The 20,243-nt window shown below is 37.9% G+C and overlaps 1 protein-coding gene across 8 annotated transcripts; it reads right to left on the reverse strand.

Moving 5' to 3' along the window:
- Positions 1–2,827: 2,827 nt before the first annotated feature.
- Positions 2,828–10,835, reverse strand: ppp1r3ca (protein phosphatase 1, regulatory subunit 3Ca). 8 transcript variants are annotated; one of them, XM_066681774.1, is made up of 3 exons: positions 10,813–10,835; positions 9,036–9,161; positions 2,828–4,929 (listed from the first exon to the last, which is right to left on the reverse strand). In XM_066681774.1, the coding sequence occupies exon 3, from the start codon at positions 4,905–4,907 to the stop codon at positions 4,032–4,034; it is 876 nt and encodes a 291-aa protein (XP_066537871.1). In that variant the 5' UTR covers positions 4,908–4,929; positions 9,036–9,161; positions 10,813–10,835; the 3' UTR covers positions 2,828–4,031. The 8 variants fall into 8 exon arrangements, with proteins under 8 accessions (XP_066537871.1, XP_066537846.1, XP_066537855.1 ...); XM_066681749.1 differs by lacking the exon at positions 10,813–10,835 and adding an exon at positions 10,235–10,756 and having other exon boundaries at positions 9,036–9,156; XM_066681758.1 differs by lacking the exon at positions 10,813–10,835 and adding an exon at positions 10,235–10,756.
- Positions 10,836–20,243: the final 9,408 nt, after the last annotated feature.

Consider the following 20,243-nt stretch of genomic DNA (forward strand, 5'->3'; position numbering starts at 1 on the left):
GGGAAGAGGCATAGTGAGATTGACCATAGGTTAGGTGCAGCTTCTGCAGTAATGCGGTCACTGTATCAAACCGTTGTGATGAACAGAGAGCTGAGCCATAAATCAAAGCTCTCAATTTACCGGTCAGTCTAAGTCCCCACTCTCACCTATGGTCATGAGCTCTGGGTAATGACGGAAAGATCGCGGATACAAGCGGCCGAAATGAGTTTTCTCAGGTGGGTCGCTGGGTGCACACTCTGTGATCGGGTGAGGATTGGGGGAAGTGATCAGTGATTGGGGGAAGCTCGGAGTAGAGTTGCTGCTCCTTCGCGTTGAGAGGAGTCAGTTGAGGTGGTTTGGGCATCTGATGAGGATGCCTCCTGGACGCCTCCCACTGGAGGTATACCAGGCACATCCAACTGGAAGGAGGCTCCCGGGGTAGACCCAGGGATTATATCTCCCGGCTGGCCTGGAAATGCCTGGGGATCCCCCAGGAGGAATCGATGGATGTTGCGAGGGACAGAGATGTCTGGACTTCTTTACTCACCTTGTTGCCATCGCGACCCTGAAATGGACAAGCAGAAAATATGATGATGATGATGATGATGTGCAAATTCTTTGGCCCATGTTTATCTCTTAGTTCACTTCAGGGTTTTTCCATGAGCAGTTTTATTAATATTTTCATTAACAATATTACGAACTTCTGGCCTTATGGCTCCATCAATATCTTTTAACATCTAGACAAGTCCAATTCTGCTGATGTTTCTTGAAGCTGTAGGTGTTTATAGTATCACTAAGTAAATTACCTAATGCACATTTGTTCAAATAGTTTTGCAATTTTCCAATTACGTGAAGCAAAATTTTAAGTTAATTTTAAAAAGGAACACTTCCTAATCATTGAAATCAGGTGTCCGATTACTACAGATGTATAAAATCAAGCACCTGGGCATTCAGTCAACTTGTGAAATTTGTGAAAAAATGGTTCGTTCTAAAGCACTGACTGTGAGCCTGTTACTATATTAGGCTACAACAAGAAGTTTGTGATATTTCTTCCCTTCTGGATATTCCACAATCAACACTGAATTGTATTATTAAATATTGGAAGTGTTTAGGAACCACAGAAACTCAGCCCTGAAGTGGCAGACCATGTAAAGTTACAGAGTTTTCCGGATTCCTGTTTTTTCTGTTATAAAAGAGACTCTTTTCTAAAGGATTTGGTTAAATCTGATTTACCTACAAAGCTTGCACCATTCTTTAAAATTGTAGCGTAGTAACAGTGTTTAAGTTGGTTATGTTTAATGGTGATTATCACTTATAATAATTATTATTATTATTACTGAATTGAATGACAAAATTATTAACAATTTATTAGAGATGGAAAAACTGTCAACGCTAGGTGAGTTCTCAGAATTTTCAGACTCTTAAGGAACAAACTCCACACACTGTATTATTTCAGATAATAGAAATGCTTTATTAAAAGGAATGATAATAGGTTGATAAACATACCACAATCATCAAAATCTCACGAAATCAACGCAGGTGAAACCAGTTCGAATTTAATACTTGGCTAGGCTATATGACTTGGGAATAAAGTGTTGCTAAATGATTTTAATTAGTGTGTAAATTTATCAAGAGACTTAATTCGACATCAGCTCTGAAGATGAGGAATTTAGCTTACTCTTTTTCACGATTCAACCACTCGATGGGTACAGCAGCGCTTTGAGGTTATTGGAGAGAGGCCCAGCCTGGCTCCGGCAGTTCTTTTTTGTGGGAGCGTTGCTGTTTTCCTCCGATCTTCAGAAGCTATTTTCCGAATTAATTAGCTAATACTTATTTTACAATTTTCACTCTATTCCAGCGGATATATATATATTGAGTATATTACCAACTATTCTAGATGTTAGAGATTAATTCATCTTTCTAAATTGAGACAGGAATTTTTCCTCGTGATTAAAACAGTAATTCACATCACTTGGATAGTTAGTAGACAGTCACCTGAGAATAACAGAGGATAACATTAATAACACATTGCATAATACATATTTAGAAACAACGACACATGCATCCGATATGATGTGTTTAGAGGGAAACAGGGCGAAAAGTGATTTCACAAATGTCCACTTGTGGGCACTGTTTGTCCATGCTGTTTGTCTGGTTTGAACTAGGGTTGCGAGAGGTCACCACAAGGCAGTTCTGAGTCATCTGTTGATTTTTTGCGATAAGATAAGGAACTGTTATTTGGAGATATTGAAGCTTCCATGTGTATAAACTTGTTACAAAAAATGATAATAGGACATTAGATTCATAATATGTCAATGAACTTTTACTTTCGATACTTAAGTTCATTTGAAGGTGGTGATTATGGTATAGGGCAGCACAGTGGCAAAGCAGGTAGTGTCACAGTCACACAGCTCCAGGGACCTGCTCCGGGTGTTCAAGTCCCGCGCCGGTTGACTGTCTGTGAGGAGATTGGTGTGTTCTCCCTGTGTCTGCGTGGGTTTCCTCTGGGTGCTCCAGTTTCCTCCCACTGCCCAAAAACCCACATTGGTAGGTGGATTGGAGACTCAAAAGTGTCCGTAGGTGTGTGTGTGAGTGAATGTGTGAGTGTGTGTGTCACCCTGTGAAGGACTGGCGCCCCCTCCAGGATGTGTTCCCTCCTTGCGCCCAGTGATTCTGGGTAGGCTCCGGACCCACCGTGACCCTGAATTGGATAAGCGGTTTCAGACAATGAATGAATGAATATCTGCTATAGATATATAATTGTCATATTCATATCATATACATCGCAAGTGAAACAGACTCTGTTTAATATGGTTGAATAAACTGAAAAACACAGAAACATTGTTTAAAGACCAAATATTGACCTTTTATTTATTTAGCAGATTTTTTTTCACATTCACTCATATAACCATCCACGCATCAGCATTAAGGCACACCACATTTGACACGTTTTATATTACAAAATCCTTCAGAACTCACATATATTTGTCCTTAGAAACAACTGAAGCATAACCACATTTGTTTGCCATGTCCAGTTTAGGAGCAGTGTTCAGGCAGGCTGTGGAGAAGCCCTAGCTTATACATTTGTCCAGATTTGGTGCAATTACATGTGATTCATTCACAGATAAATGCCTATGACATGAAATTAAAAAGTTTTCTTTACTCCCACATTCCTGAGGCCCAGAAATAAGTGAGGAATAATCTTTCTTTAACAAACATTTTATCACCAGAAATATTAGCCCTTCAATATGAAGGAACATCTTCCTATTGGCCTGGCTGTTCCTCTGCTTGCTGTACTTTAAATTTGAATTGTACATGTTTAAAATGTGACCTGCCTATCTGGCCACTTCAAATCACTACCACATTTCTGGACCCATTTATAGTGCCCTGCCTCAGTTTCAAAGGACCAAAGCATACAACAAATAAGCAGCCAAGGCATGTAGTGCATTGAACTGTAGTATAACAGTATATTTTAAAAATGTCCACTCATAATTAGCTAAAAACAAAATGAGTCAATTAGTTTTATAATAAAACATGCTCGTATTGTTCCAAGTGAATGAAACATGGTTTTAAAAAAAACAAAACAAAAAGATTTCTTCTTACACATTTATTACTAATGAAATAAGGTGCTTTTAGCTTATCTCTAGCATAGCAGCTCAAGCTTTTTGAAAGGCTTGTGAAAAAAATATCATGTTCAAAACCCTTTTAAATTGACATTGTCCAGTCTATTAAATATTCTCTAAGATGACTCACGGTATTTCTCCAAACTACCAGTAGATGGCAGTGATTTCAAGAGAAAAGTCCATTTTAGCCGTTGAACTTCATTCATTCATTCATTCATTATCTCGAACTTGACATAGTCATTGTCCAAGTACATTAGTCTGCTAGGCAGTAATCTATGTACCTTGTTGCTTATATATAGCACAGCAGTGCTGTTTTTCTGAAGGACTCATGGAGTCACTGAGACTATTATCATTTTCAAATGTAAGCAGATATATTGTTCAGCCTCCAAGCTACCAGCTGGGAACAGTGATTTAAATGCAGCTCCTTCCCTAACACTCTGGAAAAAGTCTATTCCAGCTGTTGACGGAACTGTTCAGCTGACCAAATTTCTTCTCTTTCCATCCCCTAATTTTTGGGCCCTTTTCTGTTTTCATCTGTTTGTCATTAGTCTTCCAGGTGGTGGGCACCAGTCCATAGTTCCTACCATCGTTATTGTCCCAGTGTGTATGCCCCCCAGCCACATAGCTGAGGCAAAACTCCACCTTTTCCAGAGGTGGGATGTAGGCAGGAAGTTCGAGGGCAAAGGAGAAGGTGTCTGTATCCTGGCAACCATAGACATTGTTCATGTAGCTGCACTCAATGTCCTGATAGGTCTTCCACGAGTCAAATGTTATACGAACTTGGACAGACTTTTCAAAGGCCAGGTTGCGCACCTTCACTGTGCCGGTTAGTGCCCTCTCCTGCAGTGTACAGTTTTCCAGGCAAACAGAATTCTTGGTCAGGTGTTTCCGGAAGTCCACATAGTCTGCTGCAGGTTGAGGGAAGTCCAGAACTCGGCTCTGGACCGTGTTGATCCTCAAAGCTGCTGTGGCAGTTTCCAGATCATCTACAAATTGTAGTCTGGATAAGGTCCTTGCTTCCCTGCTGTCTGGCGAAGAGAAGACATGGACAGCTGTCAGGGACATGCCTTTAGAATCAGCAAACACTACCTTCTTCTTAGCCTTGTTTTTGGATGCCTGCCAGCCCAGGCAGGGCACCCCAAGCTGGGTTTTAGGGCTGAGGCATGGCCGTAGGGGCTTGAAATGAGAGTTGACCCGGTTCCTGGTCCTGTATTCCTCATATGAGCTGAGAAAGCTGCGCAGTGGAGGAGAGTGAGCAATATACAGCTGCACTGCCACATCAACTGGCATCACTGGACCCGGCATTGGCTCCAAGATATGTAGGACACTGTGAAACACAAAGACAATAGTAATGATGAGAAACTTTGTATATCAGCAACTTCCCCATATAATTAAATAAAACAACAACTAGGCAATGGACATAAACCAGTGTTAGTAAAGTTGCATGGTAAAATTTAGGTCACCCAGTTCAAACGATTTGTTGCTTTTACAAGCAACTATAAGTGAGCACTTCATCTACAGGTTCCAAATGTAAATCAAATGTGCACTTGCAAACGTTTTATTTTTCCCTGTATGAAAAGTCAGAAAATCAAATATATATGATTAAATAGTAAGCAGCATTATTTATGTAGATTTATTATCATTATATGCACATTTCTACAGATTGTTCAAAGGCATTTTCAGGCAGAAACAGATTATTCCAGTTGCAGATCCAAACTGTGAAGAATTTTTTGGGCAAATATCCCCGTCACATAACACTAGGCCATGCATTATGTTTGCACTTTCAGAAATTCATACTTTAATTTTTAATGTCATTCTCCATAAGAATTCAATGCAAGTTCAGATACTAATAAGACACTATGATGGCTCGTTAATGTCAAGACTGCGAATAAAACTGTGAACCTTAAAGATGATGTAATGTTGTGCTGTGTTGCATACCTTGCAGAGCTCATTCCTCTGAAGAACAAAAAAAACCGCTCATTGCAGTTTAGTTAAAGTCTGGGGTGAGTATTTCAGGGTGCAGTGTGTTTATAAAGTCCACTTCTCGCTCTCGCCCGGACTCCCGTTCGCCGGCGCTCCACGCTATTAAAACTACTGCGTTTCCACTCATTTGCATATTCATTAAAGCGATCCGCTATTGGTCAATAGGCGCACAGCAGACAGCAGCAGTGGCCAACCACAGAAGAACAGTGTGCTGTCAGCTCAGTGGAGAGACCGTCACTGCGCGTGGCATAAGTTCATGAGAGAGCGCGCGACCCCAGGCGGCAGAACTACGACACTACACCATCTATTTCTTTTTGGTTAATTTATTTTCGGTTATTTCCTTTTTTCTTAAATTTGTTTAAAGCTAATGTGCATTTAGTGACCTACTAATACTCATACACCATGATGCATATGGCTGTAGAAATGATAGATATAGGGTAGTATATTTTAAGTATAGTGTAGTATAATACTGAAATATTATAGTATACATTTAGTATGGTAAATTTGTCATTACATTTTAGTGTACTGTTGTCTGCTATAGTCTTAGTAAATGTATTGTTTGGTTTTAGTATAGAATAATTATAGCGTAGTAAGTTTTACTATTACTGTAGTTTTCATAGTTTTAGTATAATATAGTTAATAAATAGAATAGATTTGGTAAATATATATTAACCTAAACCTTGGTATAATATTTTTTATCAAAGTTTTATAAGTGGTATTACTTTAGATATAATTTTGCATGTGTACTTCAATTTTAGTACAGTTGAGTATAGTAAAGGTTAGTATAGTTTTCAATATTAAAGTGTAGTTTAAGTACAGTTTATTGCACTGTGTTTATTGCACAGTTTATTATTTAATGTGTATGTTTAGCATGCCATAAGACTTGTATGGATTTACTGAGGGAGCACTGGACTATTTTTATTCCTCTCCCACAGAATGACTCTGTGTATTGAGGCCATAGTCAGAGTTAATGATTCTCTGGTCTCTATATTAAACACCTAAGTGTGCTGAGCTATGACACACTATAAACACACTTACACCCCCCACCCCCACCCCCTAGCACCACACACACACACACACACATTGTGACGATGTGTTGATGTGAACCTTGGTCATTGGTCCATAGTGCAGTCTGATCATGACTAGGAAGCCTGACAGAGCATTGACACACACACACACACATACACACACAAACAGCTACAGACCATCATCATCATTGTCATCATCATCCACACCACCTCAGATGTGTAAACATACTGAGTAAATCTCACTTTCTCTCTCTCTCTCTCTCTCTCTCTCTCTCTCTCTCTCTCACACACACACACACACACACACACGTACACAGATGATGCCTCATTAATTAACTCAGTTTAATCAGTTTACTCTTCAAAGCTCATCATCAGCCATTAAGAATCTCTGTCAGTTCTCTTTGATATTTAATCCTGTGGCGCTTGTGAGAAATGATTGAGATCTTAAGAAGTGATTTAGTGATTGAATGATTGAAAGACTGAATGATTGATTGATGACAATTTTTATCTTGATGCAAATATTTGATTAATGGATTTACCCAGGTAAGGTGAGTTTTTTTTTGTTTGTTTGTTATTTTTTTGTATTATGTAATATTTGAGGTTCCCCACACCCATCAGTCATGTTATTTTGAATGAATATAGTATATACAAATCTTTGATTTTCACTAGGATAATTGTCAATACACCATTTCAGTTTAGACTTATCTTGATTTTGACAGTGTTGTATAAAAAGTGAAAAATCAGACAGGAATACCACTTTTAATATATTTTACTTTTTGATTACATTTTTTATCTAATTTATATCTTATGATCCAAAATAATCTAGAATTCAAATTTGGGTTCAATCTTGGCTGAAGTGGTAAGTGTTTATTTGCTAAAAGTAACCCCCAACATTAGAATAAAACCGAATAACATTATTCCAGTGAGTGTGATATTGTGTGTGTGAATGTGTTGGTTTAACTTTTTCCAAATCTCTCCTCGTGGCAGTCCAAATTATTTGAGGTTATCATCCAGTAGTTTTACTGGTAATAAATAATGATTTTAAATAATGTGTGCTGTTGACTTAACAAATTCATGCAATCAAGGAGAATCTGAACAAATCATTGTTCTTCAAACTCACACCTACTACTTTATAGGAAAACAAATCTTATATTTTATATTATTATTTTCTTGTATTTACTGTGATATATAACACCACACTTACTGAGAAGGCATTAGTTTAAATATATATAATTATCTTAAGACTTCTGCACAGTACTGTATGTATATATATATAAGATAAGATAAGATATATAATCTAATACAAGGAGATTTTTTATTTGCATGCTTGAAATGGGACAAGACACTTTCACTGGACAAAATTACATAAAACAAGCCAAACTTTGCAATAGATTGAATAATTTATAATATTCTAACGAAAAAAAAAAAAAACAGAATGAGAAAATTACATATAAATGTGGTCTAGGTATAAGATGATTTCACTTCATAAAATATAATTTCTAAAGTGGATAAATACATTTGAGTAAATATAATGTTAAGTTTATCTACTTACCATATATATGTTTTTTTAATGTCAAACAGAAGGTTGTGTCAGTCTTGCTGTAGATTGATTGCACTATATTGTGACTTCTATCAGCTGAAGAAGTTGTAGGAATTCCCTTCAAGCTTTAGAATAGCGGGTCATTGGCCCCTTAACATCTGTTTACCTACATTACTCTGGACACGTGTGTAATGCTCCTTATACACTATATGGAACATTAAACAACAATGGACCAATTTTTTGGCACCAATTCTTTCTTTTAGTTACAGAATAAAGGATTGGCTGTTTCACTCTCTTGAAAAACCAAATGGTAATGGCTTTCATTTTTTGCTTATTCTAGGTGTTGAATTATTTTTATAGTAGCTTTATAATATTTTATAATATGATTTTAAAATATTAGTTAATAAAATAATATTTTCGTTGTTTGATTAAACAGCACACCATATACATATTTGTGGTTAAACGTACTAAAGTTGCTTCAAATTGCCCAATGCAAAGTGGTGGAGTAAAGCCACCGTATTGTGTTCTCTAGAGTGATTAGGCATCATCCAATCTCTTTGGGAAAAGCTGAAGTGGTGTTTGAGGTCCAGAACTTATCCTCCAGTATCAGTAACTGACTGCTCTTACTGCATCAAAAATGGGAAAAACTCCAAATGGTTTTTGTATTTAACTCGATATAAATATGAATATAAATATAAAGATATTAAGAACATACTATTTTTCAGTGGATGAATGAATGTTTATTAATGTCTATATAAATCAGTATATAAGTTTCTGCAAATTGAACATTTGATGATTATATGTTGCTCTTAGGAAATATGCTGTAATTTTATGAAATGTGTGAAAACATTAGTTGAAGTGTGTAATGTTTAACCTCCATACCTGCGCTGATCTGTTGCTCTGGCCCGCCTTTATCTGCTCACGATTATTGAGGCTTAGTCTTTTTGAACTTTAATTACTATTCATCAGTGATGTCAGGTCACTCCAGGCCTCCGGGCCTCTTCTATCCTTAATAGAAGATATGGCTTAATGGAAGATATGTTAGTTTTATATATTACAGTATATATACACAGATGGACTAGTACTATTATTAATTTTGAACTTAATCTGAAAGTTAGAAAAGCAAAGTTTTAAAAGAGAAACATGACTAAGCACACGGTTCATTTCAGCCAAGTGTTGCGTAAGTGAAGCTTGTAACATTGTCACACATGGCAGGTTTTCCTGCACGTCCAGACTTATTTAGGCTTGTTTTTGGTGTGTTGGCATTGAGCTCAAAACAGGGGCTCACCACAAGACCCAGAGCTGTGATTGCTAAATCATTTTTTAGGGGGTGGGGATTCTTTGCTCTATTGAAATCTGTTTACTCTTCAGTGCTGAAATTTGGAACTGTAGTAAGATGCACAAGCCAAATCAATGTAGTAATACTCCACTATGCCCTACTCATAGAGTGTGTTTCCCAGTGTGTTCCTTATAAATCATAATCTAGTCAGCATTCCAAACACAATCCATACTGATGGGACAGATTTTTCGGATGCTGTACTTGAACGGCAATGACATCATGGCTCATTCTTCCAGCTGTATGATCTCTTCAGCCCACAATCACTTCAGATTTCTCCCCTCATCTCACAATCACCTCATAGTTTTACTCCCCTCACCTCACCTCACAATCACCTCAGTTTACTCCCCTCATCTCACAATCACCTCAGTTTACTCACCTCAGCTCTCACAATCACCTCGGTTTACTCCCCTCAGCTCACAATCACCCCAGTTTACTCACCTCAGCTTTCACAATCACCTCAGCTCACAATCACCACAGAGTTTACTCCCCCCAGCTCACAATCACCTCAGTTTACTCACCTCAGCTCTCACAATCACCTCTGTTTACTCACCTCAGCTCACAATCACCTCAGTTTACTCACCTCAGCTCTCACAATCACCTCAGAGTTTACTCCCCTCATCTCACAATCACCTCAGTTTACTCACCTCAGCTCACAATCACCTCAGAGTTTACTCCCCTCAGATCTCAAATTCACCTCAGAGTTTATTCCCCTCAGCTCTCACAATCACCCCAGTTTACTCACCTCAGCTCACAATCACCTCAGAGTTTGGGAGGAAAAGGTGTTAAGTTCTTCATGATGCCCAGTGTTGGATTATGGGACAAGATCTCATGGGTAAGGGGTCAGAGCTTCCCAGGAATACCAGTCACAAACATGGACAGTGACAGAGGTGAAAAACACAAGTCGTGGTTACAGTGAATGAGGTCAAATTTATTGATCCATTCACTGCTAATGCTAGCAAAGGCTAATGCTGGACTAGTTGCTAATGGTATCAAGGAACTGAGGGTTAGCAGAAAAGCTAATGATGGGTCTTTTTCCCTTGTTGTTAATGTTGCTAAAGGAGCAATCTGTAACACTGACACCAAGCGCTTAACATCAGAACTATAATAGTTTCAAAAAAGTGAAGAGAGCTGTCTGCCTCTTCTCACTCATCCCCAGACGTGAAGCTTGAGCAGGTTGCCAGTTTGAGTAAAACTGAATGAACAAGCAAGAGACGAGTTTAAGAACTTGGGCTGTAATAGCTAAGAAGAATGTACCATAATCAACACATTTACACAAAAAAAGTGTTCATCATTTCACTAAAAAAACATCTATCTACCTACCCAGGTTCTTGAATTCTCTGTTCCACCTTAAGAGCTGAAGCTAGCACTAAAGCTTTTGAAACTTTTTGGAGCAGCTGTTATTCCACTTTATCCATTTAAATCACACAAACCAATTGTATTATTCAACCAATTATGCATAATTTCATTATTCAAGCATTCAGGTCCACCATAAATGGGACTGTTTAAAATCTTATTTACTTTGATTTCCTAGCTTCTTATTGAATACTCATTTCCACCTTAGATAGCTTTGCGAAGCTAAAGCTAGCGCTGCGATGTATAAACAGAACTTGTTTTGTCACTAAAAACTACCTACTAAAAAAACATCTACCTACTAGAAAAACAATTAAATTTGCTTTGTACTACCAAGCTTACTCTGTTCCTCCTTAAATAGGTGAATATGCGAGACTTTTCAAACACTATTCTTATATCTTAATTTGTTTAAAACACACACCATGGAGAAACTCACATGAATCTGCATCAATTTCTATAAAACAAACAATAGTATTTACACTTTTCAATCATGTTGTTATTCACCTTCTTCGAATAAAACACACAAAACACAGTCCTAACACCATTCAAACATTGCTATGCCTCACTCTCTTTATATAAAACACACAACCTATGGCGTTTACATCTTTTTAATCTATTCATGGGTGTCTGTACTTCTATATTTTTTCAGAAATAATTTGCTGTTACCTGTTCAGGAGAAAATTATACAGCTCTGGCTCTGTTCTGTAGTGTTGCTGCTTGTAAACTGCCTCCCCTTTTAAAAAACAGGGCCAATTTCCTCTCATTTTATTCCGCATTTTATCACTAATTACAGTAAATATCCTACAAATTTCTTCTTTAAGGGATAAAGGGACATTTCCCAAAGCCTCAGTAGTGGGAGGGCCCGTGCATTGCGCAGCAGGGAGATAGTGTACCAGGTCCATGAGGGACATTGGACATCTTACCCTGTACTTACCTAGGACACCAAAGACTGTCATCAACTACAGCGCCCCACCTCCTGCACACTGAATTCTCTGTTCCCAGGACAACCAGGTCCTGGGGATGAGAGGCATGTGCATGGACACTTGAGTGACATTTGCTTAGATGAAAAAGACAGCTTTTGACAGCTTCTGGACACCTGGCGGGGCTAAATTATATGGGGAGAGCTCACAGCATGCAATTTTATGGGTGGTTGTTGTGTTTTAGGGCCTGCTTTTTACAATTTGAACATGTGGAAAATTGTTTTTTGTGTTTTTATGTGTCTGTGTGCAAGTTTGTGGTGTGTATGTTAAATGATGTAGGTATGTCAGTGGAGGTCAGTGCCATCCTGTGTAATCTGCACAGGTGCTTCTCTGAATCTTAGAGTCATATACTCACATAAAAAAGTATTACTTATTTTCTTACTCCCTTTCTGTCCTGTGCCCTATAAGGGGTGTAATACAAGGGCACATTTGATGCAGTATGGCAATGTTTCATTCCCCATCCAGCAGGCTGTCACAATACAGGGTGGGCCATTTACATGGATACACCTTAATAAAATGGGAATGGCTGGTGATATTAACTTCATGTTTGTGGCACATTAGTATATGGGAGGGGGGAAACTTTTCAAGATGGGTGGTGACCATGGCAGCCATTTTGAAGTTGGCCATTTTGGATACAACTTTTTTTTTTCAGTGGGAAGTGTGTTCAAATAAAATGTGTTCAAAGTGCGGCCCCATTGTGTTGGATTGTCAATGCAACCCTCTTCTCCCACTCTTCACACACTGATAGCAACACCGCAGGAGAAATGCTAGAACAGGCTTCCAGTATCTGTAGTTTCAGGTGCTGCATCATTTTTCTTGTGGAATTCCCAATAAGTTTGATGTGTTACATGACCCTCTTCCCATTGAAAAAACAAAAGTTCTATCCAAAATGGCCAACTTCAAAATGGCCACCATGGTCAACACCCATCTTGAAAAGTTTCCCATATACTAATGTGCCACAAACAGGAAGTTAATATCACTAACCATTCCCATTTTATTAAGTTGTATCCATATAAATGGCCCACCCTGTATATTGCATGTATAATACATTTTGATAGATTCTTTAGAAAAAAAGAAAGATAAAAAGCAAGAATGAAATGAATCATGTATGAAAATAAGAAGAACAATGATTAATGGTCTTTTGTTAATAGATTCATTTTTTTGAATGTTTTTGTTTAGTCTGGAAAATAAATAATTTGTCAGTCTATTTACAGGTTTGTTGGAGTCAGAATGTGGAAATTTCAGAGGACTGACCAAAGTTTAAGTCAATCTGTGGACACATGTCTAGAGTAACCTTTTTGCCCCAGTGCTCAGCGCCAACCCTGACCCAGACCTCTCACTGGGCTCGGGTTCAGAAATCTAGTATAAAACAGAGCCCCACACATTGCCGCCCATGCACAATATATTTTAGGCAAGGCAAGTTTATTTATAGAGCACCTTTCATACACAAGGGCAATTCAAAGTGTTTTATAGAGTCAAAAGAAACAGTAAAAAGCAGATCAAATAATAGCCAGATTAATTAAACATAAAAGGCATTTAAAAAATTTAAATAGTACAATAAAAGAAAACACAAGATTAAAATGATTCAAATATATTAAATGATACAATAAAAGAAAAAGAAAAATAACCCACTAATGTACATGGAAGTGAGTATTTTAAACTGAGTGGTAAACCTGTTTAAACAGGAATGATTTCAGTGTTGATTTAAAAATCTCTAAAATCTGGGTTCTTCTAATGTTCTGAGTACGTTAGTTCAATTTAAGAGTAGCATAGTAGCTAAATGCCCTTTCTCCATGGCAGGAAAAATGGACAAATTCCTAAAGATCTGAGAGCTCTGCTCAGCTCATATCTCTGCAGCAGATCTCATAAATACGCTGGCCCCACACTATGAACATTCATAGACAAGTAACAATACTAAAAAGCCTATTCTGCAACAGACTGGTGTCCAGTGTAAGGTGGTAATGTGATCTCTTTATTTACTCCTAGTGAGAACTCTGGCAGCTGCTGTTTAATGGTCTTAAAATAATACAACAGAGCATATGTATTTGTGTATGTTTCAGCTCTTATAGACTGGAATAGAGCTGTCCTACCACATATCACCGCTAGGGGGCTCAAGCAGAACACATTTCTAGTACAGGCGCGTCCACGGGTTTTGGTACCTCTGATCACTTGATGTTGGTCGGTGTAAATAAATGAATACGTTTCTGCCCATGACAGTTTTGCAATGAATGCCATGTTTATGAAAAGTGTATCAGTGGGCCGCGCAACAGCCATTTTGTTTCGTAGTGTCGCATTTGCTTTTTTTTTTTAAATGGTCGCGCGGGGACGACGACACAGGACGCCAGATAGGTTGCTTTATTTTATACAACGCAAACTCTGAGATGTACACACAAGTTAAGAAGAACAAACATAGGTACATACGTAGACATGAAACTTCCATAAGAGACAAATTGATAAACAATAACAAATGAGTGTACGTGCGACATACACATTAACAATGACCAAGACCACCACAAATGAACAAGACTTATAATCACAAAAATAACCCAGAACACCTGTGAGCTCTGTCACATGACCACAGAAACTCAAGAAACACGAGGACACAGGGCAGGAGCAGAAGCGTGACAAAGTACTTGTTTAATAAATAGCATTTTCCTCTTTATTTATATCTACATGGAGTCCCATTTCAACTGGTAATAGGTTCACTACACAGAGGTACGGAGTCGTGCTGGTGACAATCCTGCACAATAAAAGTAATGTGGGGGGAATTATCTAATTTTGAATGGTTACAAATCAATCAGAAACAGTGACTTATTGACTTATTTAATTGTTCCAATCGGCATCTCCATTCCAAACATTATATAATTCCCATTACTTAATTATGACTTTGGACACCCCTGCTCTAAGTAATTTATAGGAATAAATTGAACCTCCATAGTTCAGTCTTAGACATTGATATTTATAGATATATTTATAGAGTCTATACTGTCTATGAGACTTTAATCAGTAGCACAAGTATGAGAATCATAGCAATGAATAAATCATGAACTGGAAGAAAGCAGGTCTGAGGTCAGTAAAGAAACAGGGAAATGTGATCAGAGAGGTTTTGGTGTACTTGAGGCAGAGGAGTATAATTTAAGAAATTATACAATTTGAAAGAATTTTGATTAAAGATTCTCAGCAACAAAAAACTCTCCACAACAAAACACCATGGTTCTACAGGAAATAACATTGAAGGACAGTCTCAGAAATTCAGGAAAATAAATTAATCTAGAGTTTTTTTCTTCCAAGGGAAGTGTGAAAATCTATCAAATAACTAATAAATGGCTAATAAAGAAAGAATAATATCGCTCTTTACATTCATATGAGTGGCACGGTGGTGCAGCAGGTACACAGCTCCAGGGGCCTGGAGTTTGTGGGTTTGATTCCCGCTCCGGGTGACTGTCTGTGAGGAGTTAGTGTGTTCTCCCTGTGTCCATGTGGGTTTCCTCCGGGTGCTCTGGTTTCCTTCCATAGTCCAAAAACACACGTTGGTAAGTGAATTGGCGACTCAAAAAAAAATGTGTCTGTTGGTGTGAGTGTGTGAGTGTGTGTGTTGCCCTGTGAAGGACTGGCGCCTCCTCCAGGGTGTATTCCCACCTTGCACCCAATGATTCCAGGTAGGCTCTGGACACATCGCGACCCTGAACTGGATAAGCAGTTACAGATAATGGATGGATGGATGAACATTCAAAAGATAATACCATTTACAACAAAGAGGCGCATATGGTACAAGTATTTGATTAAAACCCAACTGATATCAGCTTCAGACATACTACATAGACAAAATATTATAGACACCCACCCTTCTGGCTAAGACTATTGGAGAGTACACCCTTCTGGCTAGTGGACTATTTTTATTTAATTTATTTATGTACTGATCCTGATTTTTTGCCATAAGCCCTCCATCCTTCATTGAAGTGTTTCACTTTGATGATGTTGTTGAAAGATGAGCAGAAGGCGCGAGGATTGAAGTGTTCAAGTGGTCAGAGAGTTGAGAGCTGAATTGGGGCACGCTCGCTCTGCTTCAGTGCTGTAGGCCCACCATCCACCGCGATGAGCAGCTCAGTGTTTTGCTGGAGCTTCAAACAGAAATGTGCTAAATGTTGTTGAGATAATATTTATCATAGTCTCTTCTTTATTTTTGGAGAACGTTTCTGTGACACAGCTTTTTGTTTAACTTTACGCTAAAACTGACAAAATCTCTGGATTATTAAAGTCAGGACACCAGAGCGAGGAGTTACTCAAAATAAATGAGGCTGTAAATAAGTCACAGCACCATTTTATCAATCAGACCCTTATAGAAATGTAAGTCAGTAATAAATAACTAGTTCCAGCGATGCCCTGCTCCTTTATGAAGTATAGATTACTTGGTTGATAAAATGTTAAGGTGCTTGGTTTTAGAAATGTTCAAACACTTAAATGTTAAAATGTTGTTGCTTTCTGGTAAACGAGTTGCTTTAATGTCATGTCAACACAGTGATGATGATGTTGCTTCATATGAAAATTACAGGCTTTCCATGATCATACACACACTTTCAGCAACTGACAAGATAAACTATTTTTATAGTTTGTTATTTTTTGTAATTATTATTTAAGTTGAATGGAAAGGAATATTATCTGTCCTTAAAGGCATGTGTTTGTCTGTCCAAATTGTCCTTTTTTTCTAATCATCCATTTTATCCACTCCATTGAACATAATTTCATTCCTAATTACAAAACTACAGACTTTAGCCCATATATTGCAGTACATACATTATTTGCCCCCTTGCACCATGTTTTCAATTGTCAGGACCCCCACAGGGCAGATAAAATTTTAATTATGGATCATTCTGGTCTGTGTTTTGCTGGTACAAGGTGATCAGACACAGCAGTGCTGCTGGAGTTTTAAACACTATGTCCACTCACTGTCCACTTTGTTAGACACACCTTGTAGGTCCACCTTGTAGACGTAAAGTCAGAGACAGTAGCTCATCTGTTGCTGCACGATGTGTGGTGGTCTTCCTCTAGTCCATCATCAGTGGACACAGAATGCTGTTGCCAGGATATTTTTGGTTGGTGAACTATTTTCAGACCAACAGTGGGGTTTAAAATCTGCAGCAGCACTGTTTGATCCACTCGTCCCAGCACAACACACCACCACCACGTCAGTGTGACTGCAGCGCTGAGAATGACCCACCACCAAATCATACCTAATCTTTTGGGGTCCTGATCATTGAAGAACATGGTGAAAGGATTTAATCAATATATTCAGAGCAAGAGATGGACTACATTCTGTAACAGTTACAGTCTCCATATTGTTTGTTTACTTAATTTATTTTCATGTCCGATATTAGTAATGTACCAGTGTGAATGCTAGAATAATCAGGACTAAATGTAACAATGGTCCATTTTATGTTTGCCCAAATACACTCTAAACACACTATAAATATAAAGTATAAGGGTAGAACTTCATGTGCAGAAAGCAAATGAATGTAGGACTATTTTGTGGTGAAGTATTTGCGTGTTCCCTGATTCCAAGTAGCGAGTAATCTGGTTCTTTCTGTGCTTTTCGCCTCTTTTCTTGTGCTCTAATTAGCCTGAACGTGAAGCTATGGGGCTGACGTGATGGTGGGGGTATGTGTGTGTGTGTTTTAGGGAGGGGGTCTAAGAGTTCATCCACCCATTTTGTACCATCCTGCTCCAATGTGGGAAGGGGCTAGAGGCTTTTTATGGTACTGAAGGGCGTCCTGGTGGGGTTTTGAGGCCCAGGTCAGATTTGCCTCTGCCTCGCCTCGTGGTAGGGTGGGAAAAAGGCCCTTCAGTGGGACGCCTGGCTCACTGCCTGTTTTAAACACTTTATTCATGTACTCGGATTACAGGCTAGAGGACCAAGGATTTTGTTTGTGTGTCTCTGTGTGTGTGTGTGTGTGGAGTGCATGCTCAAATGCATGTGAGAGTTTGTGTGGTGTTTTTGTGTGTGTGTGTGTGTGTGTGTGTGGGGGGGGGGCTCTGCTTGTCTCTCTGTGTATTTGCATAATAGACGGAACTACGCCTCATTGAAATTCTGTCTCCACTCCTATTGGCTACTCAATAAAATGCTCTGCTTCTATGAAGAACTACAGCACTCTTTATGGTCCAAGAAAACAAACCAAGGTTCTGTGTTCAAAGATATTTTAACACTGAAGCACAATGTCTAAGAACCTAATAACATGCTTAAAACTACACTGCTTTGAAGCTGTTTTGTTTTGTTTGTGTTAGAACACTAGACCATGAGCTAAAGGTCATGATCATGCCCAATGTCAAGCGTGGCAGGAGGGGTAAAAAGTCCCCCGGTGTTGGACCGTAAAACAGTGGAACACTGGAACTGTGTCCCCTGGAGTGGTATTGCTCCTCTCATTACAATTGGGACCTTAGTATCACTCTCATGGTACCCATAAATTTTCACAGCAATGATCCAGTGTTTACTGCAGCAAGGAGCAATGCAATTCCTGTTAATGCTCTTATTTTCTGAAGAAATGGAAAAGGGGTGTCCACAAATTTTGGTCCACTCATTGTAAAATATGGTCTTTTTAGTCTGTGGGAATAATTTGCAGAGAAAGGCGATAGAAGTTAAATTTGATATTCTCTCAGGTTTATTACATTCCTAATTTGTTTGTGTTATTTAAGCAGAGCATTAATCTGTTGTATATCTCACTTTCTTTCTCCTGAAAGTTTTGGTGGTATTTTTATTTATTACTAAGCTATTCAGACTTCACTCAAGGACAGAGCTGCAGTGCTCAGCCAAAGAGAAGCTCCCAGTGTTTTGTGGCCCTGTTCAAAGCATAAAAACCTCCATTATATTTCATTTTTGTTTTTCAGAGTTAAATCTCAGTTTACTTTTGGTACTGTACTGCCCTGAAGTAAATAGACTTCGGATAGCTACCCTAGTTTTCCGAAAACAAAAGCTACAGATAGTTTTCTGAAGGAACTTTTAATAACATTTGATTTGCACAAATTTACACATAAAAGGCTTTCATATCCCAATCTCAAAAGAAAAGTGGGCCAATAGAAATGATACAAAGTTGTCAAATTAAATCAGTTTATATGAAAAGTGTCTAGACTACCTGAGACTATGCTTGTAGACTGTAAATAATTGGTATTAAATCTGTTTATCAATGGTTATTAATTAGGTTGTCAACACCATAATTTATAAACCATTTATAAATGATATTCATAAAAACAGCTATCAGGTCATGCTATCATTAATGTCTAAAAAGACATTTTGCTGATGGTTAATCATTTTTTAAAATAAAATTGAATAATTGAACTTTTAACTAATATGTGATGAAGTTGACAAGACTAAGGTTGACTGATGGAGGAGGCAAAGTAAGGCATGTATCTGGCCATATCTGAGTTTTAACAGTAGAGGTGAATGTGGAATTACTACTTGGCAAACAAGTCACTATTGCCCTTTATGTCTTTGTGTTATAAATGATTATTAAGGCACTCTTATTATAAAGCGTTGCCAAAGGAAGAATGCCCTGTAAAGAAGAGAGTTTATTAATTGTATTGAATTTATTAATATAAATATATTGTTTAATTGTCTGCACTATACTGTTATGTCCATAAATATTGGCTTACCCTGCAATTCTTTAATTAATTAATTTATTTATTTGTATTCTATTACCACAACAACATATAAAAATCAGGGCTGATCTCATTCCTCACATAAAACCAAAGCATTTTCAAACAGTATAGTGATTCTTGTTTAACCTCTGGTTTTCAAAAGAGGCAGAGGAGTTTTAAATGTTTTGTCATTCCTGGGCGACAAAATCAAGGGCACTGCTGTTTTCTCAATAGCACTTCAGTTCAATGCAGCTTTGAGCTTTGTTGTCATGCATTGAAAAAAACATGTTTTTGATGACTGATGACTCACTGCTTCTTCTCTGCCACACCCTGATATTAATGATTGATAAAGAGGAAGAAACAGAATCGACAGATGTTAAAAACACTATTTAAGTAGATTCATAGAACGTTGAGAGGGTGGTGTAGCAGTTGGATCCACCATAACCTTGAGCTCACCTTAACTTGAAATAAGTCCATAATCCATTATGAACTTTAAAGGCAGAATGTCTTATCTGTTTTTGCCTGTTTAGTGCTACAGAGCTTTTGGAAAGCTCAGACTCATTGTCTTATAACATTCACATTACTGACCTACAGTTCTTCTACTGCTGAATATTTTGATATTGATCTAGATGTTTTTTGTTAAACATTATTTTAATCTTTTTTTTTTCAAGAATTTTCTTGATTAATATCAGTCATATTTATAAAGTTGTGGGTTGTTTTCGGCAAGTGGTACTCAACAGAGAGTCACGAACTTTCACACAGAGGTACAAGAACGTTGTACTTTAAGTGAAACTG

The sequence above is a fragment of the Hoplias malabaricus genome, chromosome 1 (genome assembly GCF_029633855.1).
Source record: "Hoplias malabaricus isolate fHopMal1 chromosome 1, fHopMal1.hap1, whole genome shotgun sequence".
NCBI lineage: Eukaryota > Metazoa > Chordata > Actinopteri > Characiformes > Erythrinidae > Hoplias > Hoplias malabaricus.